General features: G+C 47.3%; 1 protein-coding gene across 1 annotated transcript in view; it reads right to left on the bottom strand.

The window, feature by feature from the left end:
• Positions 1-2423: 2423 nt before the first annotated feature.
• The window catches only part of l2hgdh (L-2-hydroxyglutarate dehydrogenase), a 62051-nt gene continuing 47986 nt past the window's right edge, over positions 2424-16488 (bottom strand). The window contains exons 9-10 of the mRNA XM_078406076.1: positions 11349-11480; positions 2424-3049 (exon numbers count right to left, since the gene is read on the bottom strand). Coding sequence (XP_078262202.1) covers positions 2854-3049; positions 11349-11480 — 328 coding nt within the window. The 3' untranslated portion in view covers positions 2424-2853. The remainder of the gene's footprint in view (positions 3050-11348; positions 11481-16488) is intronic.

The raw sequence follows: 16488 nt of genomic DNA, 5'->3' as shown, positions 1-16488 counted from the left end.
ATCGGATTGTGTTGGGCGAAGTTTTAAGGTCAAATCAAATACCACTGTGTTATTGTGCAGATCACTAGTTAGATCCAATCTGCCCAAGTCAAAGTCTCCCCATGTGTGGTGAACTTAGACAACATTGAGAGGAACGTCACGAGAATGATTCGTAGATTTTAAAAAAACACTTAAGTTACTCAGATAAGCTTGAAGAGCTGAATCTGTTTACTCTGGTGCAGCAAGGACTCAGATGACCTTCTGAAGAATGGTCTCGACCCGAAACGTCACCCATTCCTTCTCTCCCGAGATGCTGCCCGACCTGCTGAGTTACTCCAGCATTTTGTGAATAAATCGATTTGTACCAGCATCTGCAGTTATTTTCTTATTCCACAGATATTTATAAATGAATGAAAGCTAAAATGAATATGTTTGCTGATACTGAGAACACACTCACACTCACTACTGAGGGAACACACTCACTACTGAGGGAACACACTCACACTTACTACTGAGAACACACTCACACTCACTACTGAGAACACACTCACACTCACTACTGAGGGAACACACTCACACTTACTACTGAAGAAACACATTCACTACTGAGGGAACACACTCACACTCACTACTGAGGGAACACACTCACACTCACGACTGAGGGAACACACTCACACTCACGACTGAAGAAACACACTCACTACTGAGGAAACACACTCACTGCAGAGGAAACACACTCACACTTATTACTGACGAACACACTCACGACTGAAGAAACACACTACTGAGGAAACACACTCACTACGGAGGGAACACACTCACACTTATTACTGACGAACACACTCACGCTAACTACAGAGGGAACACACTCACACTTACTACTGAGGAAACACACTCACTGCTGAGGGAACACACTCACACTCGCTACTGAGGGAACACACTCACACTTACTACTGAGAACACACTCACACTTACTACTGAGAACACACACTTACTACTGAGAACATCCTCACACTTACTACTGAGAACACACTCACACTTACTAATGAGAACACACTCACTCGCTACTGAGGGAACACACTCACACTTACTACTGAGAACACACTCACACTCACTACTGAGAACACACACACACACACACACAACTGAGGGAACACACTACTGAGGGAACACACTCACACTTACTACTGAGGGAACACACTCACACTCACTACTGAGGGAACACACTCACTACTGAGGGAACACACTCACAGTGTCACTACAGAGGGAACACACTCACTACTGAGGGAACACACTCAGTGTCACTACAGAGGGAACACACTCACTACTGAGGGAACACACTCACAGTGTCACTACAGAGGGAACACACTCACAGTGTCACTACAGAGGGAACACACTCACTACTGAAGGAACACACTAACAGTCTCACAACTGAGGGTACACACAGTGTCACTACTGAGAGAACACAGTGTCACGGCGGAGGTAACACACTCAGTCACTACTGAGAGAACACACACACACTCAGTCACACTACTGAGGGTGCACACACGATAACCTCACCACCTGACTGGCTGCAATCGTGAAACGAGTTTGAGGTGCATGGTCTGTCGCTCAGCAGAAGGCTGCCACCTAGAGTTACATCTGAGACTCCAGAAGAATAGAGGAAAGAGAATGAGAAAACTAGTCAGAGACTTCAATGAGAGATTTCAGCCCCAGTATTCTCTCTGCAGCTGCTGCCCGACACAGAATTCCTCCAGCACTTCATGTATCGCTCCAGATTGGAACACCTGCAGTTGCTTTAGTCTGTGTTATCTGGACTGACAACCAATAGCAGACAAAATGTGTAGGAAGGAGCTGCAGATGCTGGTTTACACCGACGATAGACACAAAGTGCTGGAGTAACTCAGCGGGACAGCTCTGGAGAGAAGGAATGGGTGACATTTTGGGTCAAGACCTGAAACGTCACCCATTCCATCTCTCCAGAGATGCTGCCTGACCCGCTGTTACTTCAGCTTTTTGTGTATATCTTGTGTGTGTGTGTGTGTGTGTGTGTGTGTGTGTGTGTGTGTGTGTGCGTTATATATGTTATGTGTGTGTGTGTGTGTGTGTGTGCGTGTGTGTGCGTATATATATATGTGTGTCCCTCTATATGCATATATATATGTATGTTGTGTGTGTGCGCATTTGTGTATATGTGCATGTGTGTGTGTGTGTGTGTGTGTGTGTATACTCACACATACTGAATGTTTGTTCCTTGTTTATTATAGTGTTTACAGTGTACTCTGTTTGCATATTGTGTTTTGCTGCTGTGAGTAAGAGTTTCATTGTTCTATCTGGGACACACGACAATAAAACACTCTTGACTCTTGAGCTTGCACCCTTGTGTTATTTGTCTCAATCACTCCAGCGGATCACAGAACTAGAAAGTAGTTTTTTAATGCCATATTCAATTACATTGCACAAATAAATTGTTCACAGTATAATCTTGTGCATAATACTTTCCTGTTGTTGTGATTCAATCTTACAACATTTCAGAACTATTTATGCAGTCCGGCAGTAACGATCACTTATAGCAACCTCTCATATATTCAATAAGATGCATCTGAACCCGTTTGGAGAAAAGTCACACCATTTATCGAAATTCAGAAACAAAATGGTAAGCAAAATAGATTTTGGTGTAACCATACTGAATTCTTAAGTTATATTCATAAAACTATTTTAAAATCAGAAACATCTGAAGGACTCAAATATTATACAAACTACACCCGAAAAACCAGGTTGTTCTTATATTCCCAACGTTCCCAGTTTCACCCTGAGTTTAAAATATATTGTACCAATACAATCTTCCCAAGTTGTCTTGGGCATGAAAAGCATCTACAGCTTGAACCTTTTCTCCGCTTCTTCGGCAATGATTTCGCCAATGGCCAGGGACGAGGTGGCTGCAGGTGAAGGAGCATTTCGGATGTGCAGAACGTGGCTGGCAATCGGCCCGGAACCGCCATCGAACACAAAGTCATCCACCAGGTTACCGTCTCTGTCCAGGGCTTGTGCTCGCACTCCCGACGGGCCTCTGCAGAAAGATCACGTCATAAGTGATAGGGGCAGAATTAGGTCATTCAGCCCATCAGGTCTACTCCCTCATTCAATCATGGTTAATCTATCTCTCACTGCTAACCCCATTCTCCTGCCTTCTCCCCATAACCCCTGACACCCGTACTAATCAAGAATCTATCTATCTCTGACTTAAAAATATCCACTGACTTGGCCTCCACAGCCTACTGTGGCAAAGAATTCCACAGATTCACCACCCTCTGACTAAAGAAATTCCTCCTCATTTCCTTCCTAAAAGAACGTCCTTTAATTCTGAGGCTGTGCCCTCTGGTTCTAGACTCTCCCACTAGTGGAAACATCCTCTCCACATCCAAGCCTTTCACTATTCGCTACATTTCAATGAGGTCCTCCTCATTCTTCTAAACTCCAGCGAGTACAGGCCCAGTGCCGACAAACACTCATCATAGGTTAACCCACTCATTCCTGGGATCATTCTTGTAAACCTGCTCTGGACCCTCTCCAGAGCCAGCACACCCTTCCTCAGATATGGTGCCCAAAATTGCTCATAATATTCCAAATGCAGCCTGGCCTTATAGAGCCTCACCATTACATCTCTGTTTTTGTATACAAGCCCTCTCGATATAAATGCGTTTGCTACACAGCTAAAGCACAGCAAACTTTGCAGCTCGTGTACACACGGCAACACAACCCATCATCTCTTCTAAATCTTACGCAGAGAGAGTCACTGTAAGGATTATACTCTGAAGCAGAAATATCAGTCTGAAGAAGGGTATCGACCTGAAATGTCACCCATTCCTTCTCTCCTGAGATGCTGCCTGACCTGCTGAGTTACTCCAGCATTCTGTGAATAAATACCTTCGATTTGTACCAGCATCTGCAGTTATTTTCTTATATACTGCCTTGATCAGCGCACAGCTCAAATTATCCCAAATAATAAATCATGTTTCCAGCTCCAGGAGAAAGCTACCAAAATGCCAACCGACCTGAAATCAGCATTCGGATTTTTAATATGAGCTGTACTGTATCATTAATTTAATATATTTACACAGACTCCTCTGTGAATTCAATTGATAAATCAGTCTGAAGATAATTTCATACAGAACATAGACACAAAAAGCTGGAGTAACTCAGCGAGTTAGACAGCATCTCTGGAGAAAAGGAATAGGTGACGTTTCGGGTCGAGACCCTTCTTCATAGAAACATAGAAACATAGAAAATAGGTGCAGGAGTAGGCCATTCGGCCCTTCGAGCCTGCACCACCATTCAATATGATCATGGCTGATCATCCAACTCAGTATCCTGTACCTGCCTTCTCTCCATACCCCCTGATCCCTTTAGCCACAAGGGCCACATCTAACTCCCTCTTAAATATAGCCAATGAACTGGCCTCAACTACCTTCTGTGGCAGAGAATTCCACAGATTCACCACTCTCTGTGTGAAAAGAGACTTAGGGGTAAAGGAAACGAGAGAATTTCATACAACTCAATCCGACATAAAAGATGATGTATCAAAATGGAACAGTACAATAATACAGAGCTTTACCATGCTTATCCTTTTATAGCCTGGTCAATAGCACTATTTAGGTCATACACTCCTGTTACAGTTCAATGTGATGACTATACCGAAAGCAGGCCACACAGTTCTCGGAAACCCTCTCCCCCTGAGCTGACAACACCACTCTAACTCCACCAGTGATTGAAGGGACAACCAGCAAAACCCATTCATTCAGATGTGCCTCAAAATGAGATGGAGTTAACATAGAAACATAGAAAACATAGAAAATAGGTGCAGGAGTAGGCCATTCGGCCTTTCGAGCCTGCACCGCCATTCAATATGATCATGGCTGATCATCCAGCTCAGTAACATGTACCTGCCTTCTCTCCATACCCCCTGATCCCTTTAGCCACAAGGGCCACATCTAACTCCCTCTTAAATATAGCCAATGAACTGGCCTCAACTACCGTCTGTGGCAGAGAATTCCACAACTTATTCTTTCACACCATTTGAAGAAAGGCAAAGAGCTCTCACAGTCCCAGCAATAGAGGTGCGAATTGTGAAGCCAGAGGAAGGAATGTAGGTCAAAGGGGACAGGGGGTGGAGAAAGAGGAGAAATAGGTGTGAAGGCTGTTGGGGGACAGGGAAGGGGAGGGAGAAAAGAGAGAAGGAGTGAGAGAGAGAGAGAGAGAGAGAGAGAGAGAGAGAGAGAGAGAGAGAGAGAGAGAGAGAGGGAGGGAGAGAAGGAGAGAGGGAGGGAGGGGGGGGGGGGGGGCTTCAGAGATCAAGGTATATAAGTGTCCTTAGGTCCAAAAAAAAACTTTGTAAAGTTAGTATACAGGTAAAAAAAGTACTTAGTAAAATTACTTTGCCAGATAGAATCATGTGACAGGTGGAATCGAGATGTGGGAAAGTCTATGATTTGGGGCACAATGTCAGGACCACGATTCATTGTGGAAAATTGGGATGGAGAGGAATTTCTTCTGCCAGAAGGTGGAGGTTTTGATCCAGAGGGCTGCGTCTGTGAGGATATTCAATGTAATAGCTGGTCGATTTTTGGACCCAAGGAATCAATAGTCAAAGGAACTAGAAAGAAAGTCAAGTTGAGGCCAGAAGCCAGATGAGCCATGACCTTGTTGAATGGTTGAGCAGTTCAAGGCATCACATGGCCAACAGCTCCAGTTTCAGTGGTTCTTATGTTGAACCGAACAGTAACTGACAATTTCATCCATTTTCTAGGATTCCTATATTCCCTCTGAGCAAATCTAGATGTGGTTGTAGTCTTCTAGATGCCTAGCCAGCGTTTTTGATAGAGTGAAAGTGTAGACTTCCCTTCTCCTGGCAATATCTCGTTTCCCTTTGCAGTATTGAGCAGGCCCTTCAATGATTCGTCCACACACTGTCCCTTGGTCCGAGTCTCGGATCTGCAACCTTCTGACCTGCCACCCATTCTGCTGGCTGTGTCGTTAATACTCCATTGGGCAAAGTGATCGTTCATTCAGTTCGGAAATATCCAAACTTGTCGAGATTTACAAGCCCCTGCACTTCAGCTAATTAAAACCAAATCTGAGAATGGTATAAGTACGCTAACTTTGCATTTGGAAACAATTCATTTTTGTATTTAACTATCGCAACCAACACTTAAATAATTTATGTTAGAATGCCACAATTAAATTTTCTGTATACAAAATTCTATGGAAAACAGTAATTAATTGAGAGCAACGGTTTACTAGGAGAGTGTGTAATCTCCTCTATCATTTCCCTTTCTCCTGGAGAATACTATTTGTGTAACATCAGGTGATCTATAGAATACAATGGAGTATAAATACAGAGGGTGGCACAGCGGTAAAGTTGCTGCCTTACAGAGCCAGAGACACTGTTTCCATCCCGTCTATGTCTATATGGAGTTTGTACGTTCTCCCCGTGACCTGCGTGGGTTTTCTCCAGGTGCTTTGGTTTCCACCTCCAGGTTTTCAGGTTAATTGGCTTGGTGTAAGTGTAAATTGTCCTTAGTGTGTGTAGGGTAGCATTAGTGTGGGGATCGCTGGTCCGCGCAGACTCGATGGGCCGAAGGGCCTGCTTCAGCGCTGTATCTCTAAACTAAATGACCAATAACAAATAAAAAAGCTTGTGGGCTGTATATATAATGATATGATGATATTATGGCGAGTCCGAGACTTGTAGTTGTAGATGAAGTTTATTGCAACCGCAATACACGAATACAGAATCAAAACAACAAGTCGCAGGACAACCAATATAAACTTACTGTCTTCCTTGAAGACTCAGATGAACTAACTAAATCGGGCGCCAAACGCACCCATGACATCGCTGACCAATCAGCGATGTCCTTCCCTGGACCAATCCCCATGGTCGCGTTCCCACGTGACCTCGCTGGCCAATCCGAGGGTTCGACGACCTAGACCATTCTCCATGGTCGCTACATGACCCCCCCCAGAACCCGAGGTGCGGAACCTAGCTGGGAGCCTGATTTCGCGACCACAACGAGTACGGAGAGGGACAGCCTGAACCACAGGAGCCGGAGGTTCCGGACTTGGTGGAACAGCCGGAACGAGAGGTTCTGGAGGAACTACCGGCACGGGGGGCTCTGGAGGAACTGCCGAAACGGGAGGTCCTGAAGGAACTGTTAGAACGGGGGTTTCTGGACTGGGCGGAACTAACGGAGGTCGGCCTCTCCGAGGGGTTTGACCGACCAAAACTGGTTGATCCGGGTCCAAATGGGCAGGTTTGAGCCGGGACACCGAGACGAGTTCGCTCTTGCCGCCCATGTCTAAGGTGAAAGTAGCCGTTCCCTTACGTAACACCCGGAACGGCCCTTGATAGACCCTCTGCAACGGGGCGCGATGGGCATCCTTACGCAGAAAAACAAAATCACAGTCTTTCAGGGCAGCCGGTTCATGCACCATGGAACACCCATGGCGTGAAGTCGGCACTGGAGCCAGGGAGCCCACCCGTTCCCGGAGAGATGCTAACGCTGATGGGACCGAAGGGAGCAGGGCTGAAGGGTCCGAAAAAAGGTCTCCGGGTACTCGAAGTGTCGAGCCATATACTAGCTCTGCAGACGACGCACCGAGATCTGGCTTAGGAGCAGTCCGGATGCCCAAAAGAACCCAAGGGAGTTGGTCCACCCAGTCCGGGCCTTCAAGCCTTGCACTGAGGGACGCCTTAAGTTGGCGGTGGAACCTTTCTACGAGTCCATTTGCCTGGGGGTGATATGCAGTTGTGGGTTGTAACTTGGACCCGTACAGTTCCGCCAGCGCGGCCCAGAGGGACGAAGTGAACTGTGGCCCTCTGTCAGTGGTAATAACTGCCGGGACCCCAAAACGAGCTACCCAATGGAGGGCCAAAGTCCTAGCACAAGACGCTGACGAGATATCAAACAATGGGAAAGCCTCTGGCCACCGGGTGAACCGATCCACCACCGTGAGGAGGTGGGTGTAGCCCCGGGAGGAAGGCAAAGGTCCGACCAAATCCACGTGGATGTGAAAAAAACGAAAGGGCGGGACCTCGAAATCCTGTACGGGGGGCTGGACGTGGCGCTGGACTTTAGCGGTCTGACAGGGCACGCAGGAACGTGCCCACCCCGCTACCTGTTTTCTCAGGCCATGCCAGACAAACCTCGCTGCTACCAAGGCAGAGGTGGAGCGGATGGACGGGTGCGCCAACCCATGAATGGCATCGAAAACTCGGCGCTGAAGGGAAGGCGGCACTACCGGCCTGGGACGAGGAAGAGAAATATCGCACCAGACTTTCGTGCCCTCCGACCCACAAGCCACCTGGGCCAACTTTAATCCCGAAGTGGTGGACCGGTAAGCCGAAACGGTATCCGCCAGAAGCTGCGCCTCCGCGAGCTCCTGGGGATCCACCTCGCAGTCCACCGCCGAAATAGGGGGAAAAGCAGGTCTAGACAGGGCGTCAGCAACGGCATTAAGCTTACCCGCGATATGACGGACATCTGTTGTAAATTCGGAGATAGCAGTCAGGTGCCGCTGCTGGCGGGCCGACCATGGGTCAGACAATTTCAAAAACGCAAATGTTAATGGCTTGTGGTCCGTAAATGCCACAAATGGGCGGCCCTCGAGGAAATACCTAAAATGACGGACAGCTAAATAGAGAGCTAGAAGCTCTCGGTCAAATGCACTATATTTCAGCTCGGCCGAATTTAGTTGCCGGCTGAAAAAGGCTAAAGGCTGCCAATGGCCACCAACCTGCTGCTCCAGAACCCCACCCACCGCCACGTCAGAGGCGTCAACCGTCAGGGCCGTGGGGGCGGAAGGGCTCGGATGGACCAACATGGTGGCGTCTGCCAGGGCTGCCTTAGCTGCCGTAAAAGCCGACTCTGCGGCCGGGGACCACAACAACTCTACCGGGTTCCCTGCAAGGCATTGGAAAAGCGGGCGCAGGACTCGCGCCGCTGCCGGAACGAATCTATGGTAGAAATTAACCATACCGACGAACTCCTGCAGCCCTTTTACAGTGGTGGGCCTGGGAAAAGCCCGGATAGCTTCCACCTTCTCGGGTAAAGGGGCGGCACCGGCAGGAGTAATTCTGTGCCCTAGAAAATCAAGGGCAGGCAGGCCGAATTGACATTTGGAGGGTTGGATAATGAGCCCGTGGTCTTGGAGCCGCTGGAACACGGTCCTCAAATGGGCCTGGTGTTCCAGCACGGAGGGGCTGGCTACCAGGATGTCGTCTAGATAGATAAACAAAAAGGGTAAACCCCGGCCCACGCGGTCCATCAGTCGCTGGAAAGCCTGTGCCGCGTTCTTTAAACCGAAAGGCATACGCAACCATTCAAACAACCCGAACGGAGTTATAGTTGCAGTTTTTTGTATGTCCTCCGGTCGCACCGGAATCTGATGATATCCTCGCACCAAATCGATTTTGGAAAACACTACCGCACCTTCCAGCCCAGATGAAAAGTCCTGTAGGTGCGGTATGGGGTAGCGATCAGCCGTGGTGACAGCATTGAGACGCCGATAATCGCCACATGGCCTCCACCCCCCAGATGCCTTGGAGACCATGTGTAACGGCGAGGCCCACGGGCTGTCAGACTGACGGACAATTCCCATTTCCTCCATCTTCCTGAACTCCTCCTTTGCCACCACCAGTTTGTCTGGCGGCAGTCTCCTGGCCCGAGCGAAAACGGGAGGGCCTTCGGTGCGGATGTGATGGACCACACCGTGTTTAGCCGAAGGTGCGTCGAAACGTTGAACGAGCAGCTCTGGGAACTCGGCCAGAATCGCAGCATACGAGTCGGGGGCCGCGACGACGGCCTGGACAGTAGGGCTGAGCGAGGAGGCGATTGTCGGAGCGACGTGCTCGTCTTCGGCTGAAGGTCGGAGGTCGTTACCGCGGACATCAGGAACCAGTGAAAAAGCCCAGAGAAAATCTGCGCCCAGGATCGCTTGTTTGACGTCGGCTATGATGAATGGCCATTCGTACGTGCGGAGGCCTAAACCCAGGGACATTTTCCGTGTACCGAAAGTGCGAATTGGGCTGCCGTTCACCGCGATGAGGGTGGGACCTGTCTTACCCGATCTGGTTTCGAGGTCGGTCGGCGGCACTATGCTGACGATGGCTCCCGTGTCTACCAAAAATTCTGTGTCCGTGAATCGATCATGGACATAGAGGCGCCGGTTCTGGCCAATCGTAACTGCCCCTATGTACGATCGGCCGAGGCATTTCCCGCGAAGGTACAAGGCAAGCGGCAGTTGCGGGATTCGTTACCCCATCGTAGGTGATAATAGCACCAGCCGCGCTTGTGCGGATCTTTTTGGCGGGCTTTCGGAGAATTGGCGGGAGACGTGGCGCCATCTTGCCGTCGCTGTGGCGTGGTCACCGATGTCGAGACTTTGTTGATGGAATCCCCTGCCTTGTTTTTTCCCGCTATGAGCGCGTCCGCTTTCGCTGCATATGCTTCGGGGTCCTTAAAAGAACAATCCGTAAGCAGCAATCGGACATCCTCGGGGAGTTTTTCGCGGAATGCCTGCTCAAACATCGGGCAATCCGTATGCTCACCGGCTAGCACCATCATTTCGGCCATGAGGACGGAAGGCAGTTTGTCCCCAAGCTCCGGTAGGTGCAGAAGTTTTGCCGCACCACCATGCTTTTTTAACCCGAAGGTCCGCAGTAATACCTTCTTCATGGTTTCATACTTGTCTTCCGCAGGTGAATTTATTATGAACCGCATCACGCGCTTGGTTGTGTCCGGCGATAGCGCGCTGACGAGGTAGAAGTACTTCGTGGAATCATCCGACACCTTCTTTATATGGAATTGGGCCTCGGCGTGGATAAACCAAGCTTGCGGTGCGTACGTCCAAAATAACGGAAGATGAACGTCCGCCGCGCTTGACTCCGGTGCGCCCTGCTCAGTCATCGTCAACGAGGCGTCGGGTTTTTCTCAGTCGGTGATCGTCCAGATCACGTCGGGGTCACCAATATGGCGAGTCCGAGACTTGTAGTTGTAGATGAAGTTTATTGCAACCGCAATACACGAATACAGAATCAAAACAACAAGTCGCAGGACAACCAATATAAACTTACTGTCTTCCTTGAAGACTCAGACGAACTAACTAAATCGGGCGCCAAACGCACCCATGACATCGCTGACCAATCAGCGATGTCCTTCCCTGGACCAATCCCCATGGTCGCGTTCCCACGTGACCTCGCTGGCCAATCCGAGGGTTCGACGACCTAGACCATTCTCCATGGTCGCTACAATATGATATATGATATGATAAATCCGGAGTTGGACAAGTCCGAGGCTGACTGTGCTCCTTACCTTGTGACATCTTTGACGGTAAGTTCCGGAATGTATCGTTGCAGCTGCTTCACCTGAGCACTGATCACGATCCCTCTGTACATCTCGGTCAGGCCAAACGCTACATGCCTCATTGCGAGCTTTTGAAGCCCACTGGTGAAGGGAGAGGAAGAGATTGTTTTAATGCTTCCGACAAGCTCACAAATTATCTAAGGATACGCACTAGATATATATGCACCCCAAGTACTAAAAATGTAGTTACTTTCATTAAAAATGACCAATTTTCTACATTTAGATTTTCATTCAAAATATATGTCTGACTCCACACGGATCCAAAGTAGGTGCGTGACCTTCAGGTTTTGTTACATTATTGAAAGATAATCCAATCCGTTTAATACAATGTGCACATTTTGTTTATGTGGATACCTCTCAAATGAGGAAAGGATCTCACCCCGGGGGCCACATGAGTGGCAAGGGTGTGGGGTGAAATATTTGCCAACATTACGACACCACGCAAATGAATGTACGTATAGCCTCCGAGAACATAGGAAGAATTTTTGCACAGTTCTGGTTTTGTATAATTTTTTTTTCTCTGAATAAAGTTTATTTTGATTTTTTTTTAAAAAATGTGGATTAAATCGCCTGCAGAATCACAGCCAAAAAGCGAATCAATATTTAAGAACTATTTATATCAAGCAATTCAAATTGCTATCACAATAAGTCTGATATTTACACTTTACACTACAAGCATACAATAAACAGTATCTAATAACCTATATCCTTCCTTTGTCCCGCCCCCCTGACATCAGTCTGAAGAAGGGTCTCGACCCAAAACATCACCCATTCCTTCTCTCCTGAGATGCTGCCTGACCTGCTGAGTTACTCCAGCATTTTGTGAATAAATACCTTCGATTTGTACCAGCATCTTATACAATAAACAGTATGATCAGGAGTAGCAGCACTAGCAGCACAGCAGCAGCAATCAGCAGTAGCAGTAGCAGCAGCAAGCAGCAGTAGCAGCAGCAAGCAGCAGCAAGCAGCACCAAGCTGTGTTGCTTGGGAAGTAGTGTGTGGGGATAGTAAGGAGTAAGACCTGTGTGATCTCCCGGACAAGTTTCGATCGCCTAGCTTGGGGTCGGAGAGGAATTTCCCGGATTTTTTCCCAAATTGGCCTGGGTTTTTTATCCAGTTTTTCGCCTCTCCCAGGAGATCACTCAGTTCTTTTGGGTGGGCGGTTGGAGCGGTTGGAGCAGCGGCCGGGCGGTAGGTTTAGTAACCGAGCGCGGGGCTTTGTTTGGAGAGTATGACTGCCAGGGCAGTTTTTTGTTCTGGGTGTCGGATGTGGGGAATCTGGGAGTCTGATAGTCTTCCAGACATCCACATCTGCGCCAGGTGTGACGAGATGGGGCTCCTAAGGGACCGTATTAGGAACCTGGAGCGGCAGATTGATGACCTCCGTCTGATCAGGGAGAGTGAGGAGGTTATAGATGTCTTTAATGTCTACTGCCGGACCCTGACGTGAGAGGACGCTGGCGTTGATTATTCGCCGCTTTTCCGTCAGGATAGTTTGTCTGTTTGTCTGTTTGTTTCTATGTTAATTGTATTTGTAAAGCGCTTTGTGCATGTGTTAAGGCGCTATATAAAATAAATATATTATTATTATTATTATTATAGATAGGAGTTACAGAGAGGTGGTCACTCCTAGACCACGGGAGGTAGACAAGTGGGTCACTGTTAGGGGGGGCAAGGAACAGAGGCAGGGACTAGGGAGTACCCCGGTGGCTGTACCCCTTGGAAATAAGTACTCCTGTTTAAGTACTGTTGGGGGGGACAGCCTACCTGGGGGCAACGACGGTGCCCGGGCCTCTGGCAAGGAGTCCGGCCCTGTTGCTCAGAAGGGTAGGGAAAGGAAGAGGAGAGCGGTAGTAATAGGGGACTCTATAGTGAGGGGGTCAGATAGGCGTTTCTGTGGACGCAGTCGGGAGACCCGGATGGTGGTTTGCCTCCCTGGTGCCGGTGTCCGGGATGTGTCTGAGCATGTCCAGGATATCCTGAAAGGGGAGGGAGAGGAGCCAGAGGTCATGGTACATATAGGTACCAACAATATAGGTAGGATAAGGGAAGAGGTCCTGAAAGGAGAATTTAGGGGGCTAGGAAGAGAGTTAAAAAAAAGGACTTCCAAAGTAATAATCTCAGGCTTACTGCCTGTGCCACGCGATAGTGAGAATAGGAATGGAGTGAGGTGGAGGATAAATACGTGGCTGAGGAACTGGTGCAGGGAGCAGGGTTTCAAGTTTCTGGATCATTGGGACCTCTTCTGGGGGAAGTATGACCTGTACAAAAAGGACGGGTTGCATCTGAACCCGAGGGGAACCAATATCCTGGCGGGGAGATTTGCTAAAGTAACTGCGGAGACTTTAAACTAGTACGGTTGGGGGGAGGGACTCAAACACAGATAGCTAATAGGCAGTGTGTGAGGCAGGAGGCAGAAAAGGGAAACACTCAGACCCAATATGTAGGAGAGAAAGAAGGGAAAAGAAATAAACTGAGAATAAGAAATGATGGGTCCCTTAAATGTGTATATTTTAATGCTAGGAGCATTGTAAGAAAGGTGGATGAGCTTAGAGCCTGGATTGACATCTGGAAGTATGATGTTGTGGCGATCAGTGAAACATGGTTGCAGGAGGGTTGCGATTGGCAATTAAATATTCCAGGATTTCATTGTTTCAGATGTGATAGAATCGGAGGGGCAAGAGGTGGGGGTGTTGCATTGCTTGTCAGGGAGGATATCACAGCAGTGCTTTGGCAGGACAGACTAGAAGGCTCGATTAAGGAGGCTGTTTGGGTGGAACTCAGAAATGAGAAAGGTTTAGCAACACTTATAGGGGTGTATTATAGACCGCCAAATAGGGAACGAGAATTGGAAGAGCAAATATGTAAGGAGATAGCAGATATTAGTAGTAAGCACAGAGTGGTGATTGTGGGTGATTTCAATTTTCCGTATATAGACTGGGAATCACATTCTGTTAAAGGGCTGGATGGTTTGGAGTTTGTAAAATGTGTGCAGGATAGTCTTTTGCAGCAATACGTAGAGGTGCCTACCAGAGAAGGGGCAGTGTTGGACCTCCTGTTAGGAAATGAGATGGGTCAGGTGACGGAGGTATGTGTTGAGGAGCACTTTGGGTCTAGTGATCACAATGCCATTAGTTTCAATATCATTATGGAGAAGGTCAAATCTGGACCAAGGGTTGAGATTTTGGATTGGAGAAAGGCTAATTTTGAGGAGATGAGAAAGGATTTAAAAGGAGTGAAATGGAAATTTTTGTTTTTATGAAAAGGATATAATAGAGAAATGGAGGATATTTAAAGGTGAAATTTTGAGAGTACAGAGTCTTTATGTCCCTGTTCGGTGGAAAGGAAAGAATAATAATTTGAAAGAGCCGTGGTTTTCCAGGGAAATTGGACACTTGGTTCGGAAAAAGAGGGAGATATACAATAAATATAAGCGGCAGGGAGTAAATGAGGTTCTTGAGGAATATAAAGAATGTAAAAGGAATCTTAAGAAGGAAATTAGAAAAGCGAAAAAAAGATATGAGGCTGCTTTGGCAAGTAATGTAAAAGTAAACCCCAAGGGGTTCTACAGATATGTCAATAGCAAAAGGATAGTGAGGGATAAAATTGGTCCATTAGAGAGTCAGAGTGGACAGCTATGTGCTGAGCCGGAAGAAATGGGGGAGATATTAAACAATTTCTTTTCTTCGGTATTTACCGAGGAGAAGGATATTGAATTATGTGAGGTAAGCGAAACAAGTAGAATAGTGATGGAAATTAGGAGGATTAAAGAAGAGGAGGTACGGACACTTTTGAAAAATATAAAAGTGGATAAGTCTCCAGGTCCTGATAGAATATTCCCTAGGACATTGAGGGAAGTTAGTGCAGAAATAGCAGGGGCTATGACGGAAATATTTCAAACGTCATTAGAAACGGGGATGGTGCCGGAAGATTGGCGCATTGCGCATGTTGTGCCTTTGTTTAAAAAAGGTTCTAAAAGTAAACCTAGCAATTATAGACCTATTAGTTTGACGTCTGTGGTGGGAAAATTAATGGAAAAGATACTTAGGGACAATATATATAATTATTTGGATAATCAAGGCCTGATTAGAAACAGTCAACATGGATTTGTGCCTGGAAGGTCATGTTTGACTAATCTTCTTGAATTTTTTGAAGAGGTTACCAGGGAAATTGATAAGGGCAAGGCTGTGGATGTTGTCTATATGGACTTCAGTAAGGCATTTGACAAGGTTCCACATGGAAGGTTGATTAAGAAGGTTAAATCGTTGGGTATTAATAGTGAGGTTGCAAGATGGATTCAACAATGGCTGAATGGGAGATACCAGAGGGTAACGGTTGACAATTGTATGTCAGGTTGGAGGCCAGTGTCTAGTGGAGTACCCCAAGGATCTGTGTTGGGTCCACTGTTGTTTGTCATTTACATTAATGATCTGGATGATGGTGTGGCAAATTGGATTAGTAAATATGCAGATGATACTAAGATAGGTGGAGTAGTTGATAGTGAGGTAGATTTTCAAAGTCTACAGAGAGACTTGGGCCTTTTGGAAGGGTGGGCTGAAAGATGGCAGATGGAGTTTAATGCTGATAAGTGTGAGGTGCTGCATTTTGGTAGGACAAATCAAAATAGGACGTACAGGGTAAAAGTTAGGGAATTGAGGAATGCAGTGGAACAGAGGGATCTGGGAATAACTGTGCATTGTTCCCTGAAGGTGGAATCTCATGTGGATAGGGTGGTGAAGAAGGCGTTTGGTATGCTTGCCTTTATAAATCAGAGCATCGAGTATAGAAGTTGGGATGTAATGTTAAAATTGTACAGGGCATTGGTGAGGCCGAATCTGGAGTATGGTGTGCAGTTCTGGTCGCCAAATTATAGGAAGGATGTCGACAAAATGGAGAGGGTACAGAGGAGATTTACTAGAATGTTGCCTGGGTTTCAGCACTTAGGCTACAGAGAGAGGTTGAACAGGTTGGGTCTTTATTCTTTGGAGCGTAGAAGGTTGAGGGGGGACTTGATAGAGGTTTTTAAAATTTTGAGAGGGACGGACAGAGTTGATGTGGGTAGGCTTTTCCCTTTGAGAGTGGGGAAGAT

Source organism: Rhinoraja longicauda, chromosome 10, assembly GCF_053455715.1.
Source record: "Rhinoraja longicauda isolate Sanriku21f chromosome 10, sRhiLon1.1, whole genome shotgun sequence".
NCBI classification, from domain to species: Eukaryota; Metazoa; Chordata; class Chondrichthyes; order Rajiformes; family Arhynchobatidae; genus Rhinoraja; species Rhinoraja longicauda.
This window is presented reverse-complemented; position numbering and strand designations above follow the sequence as displayed.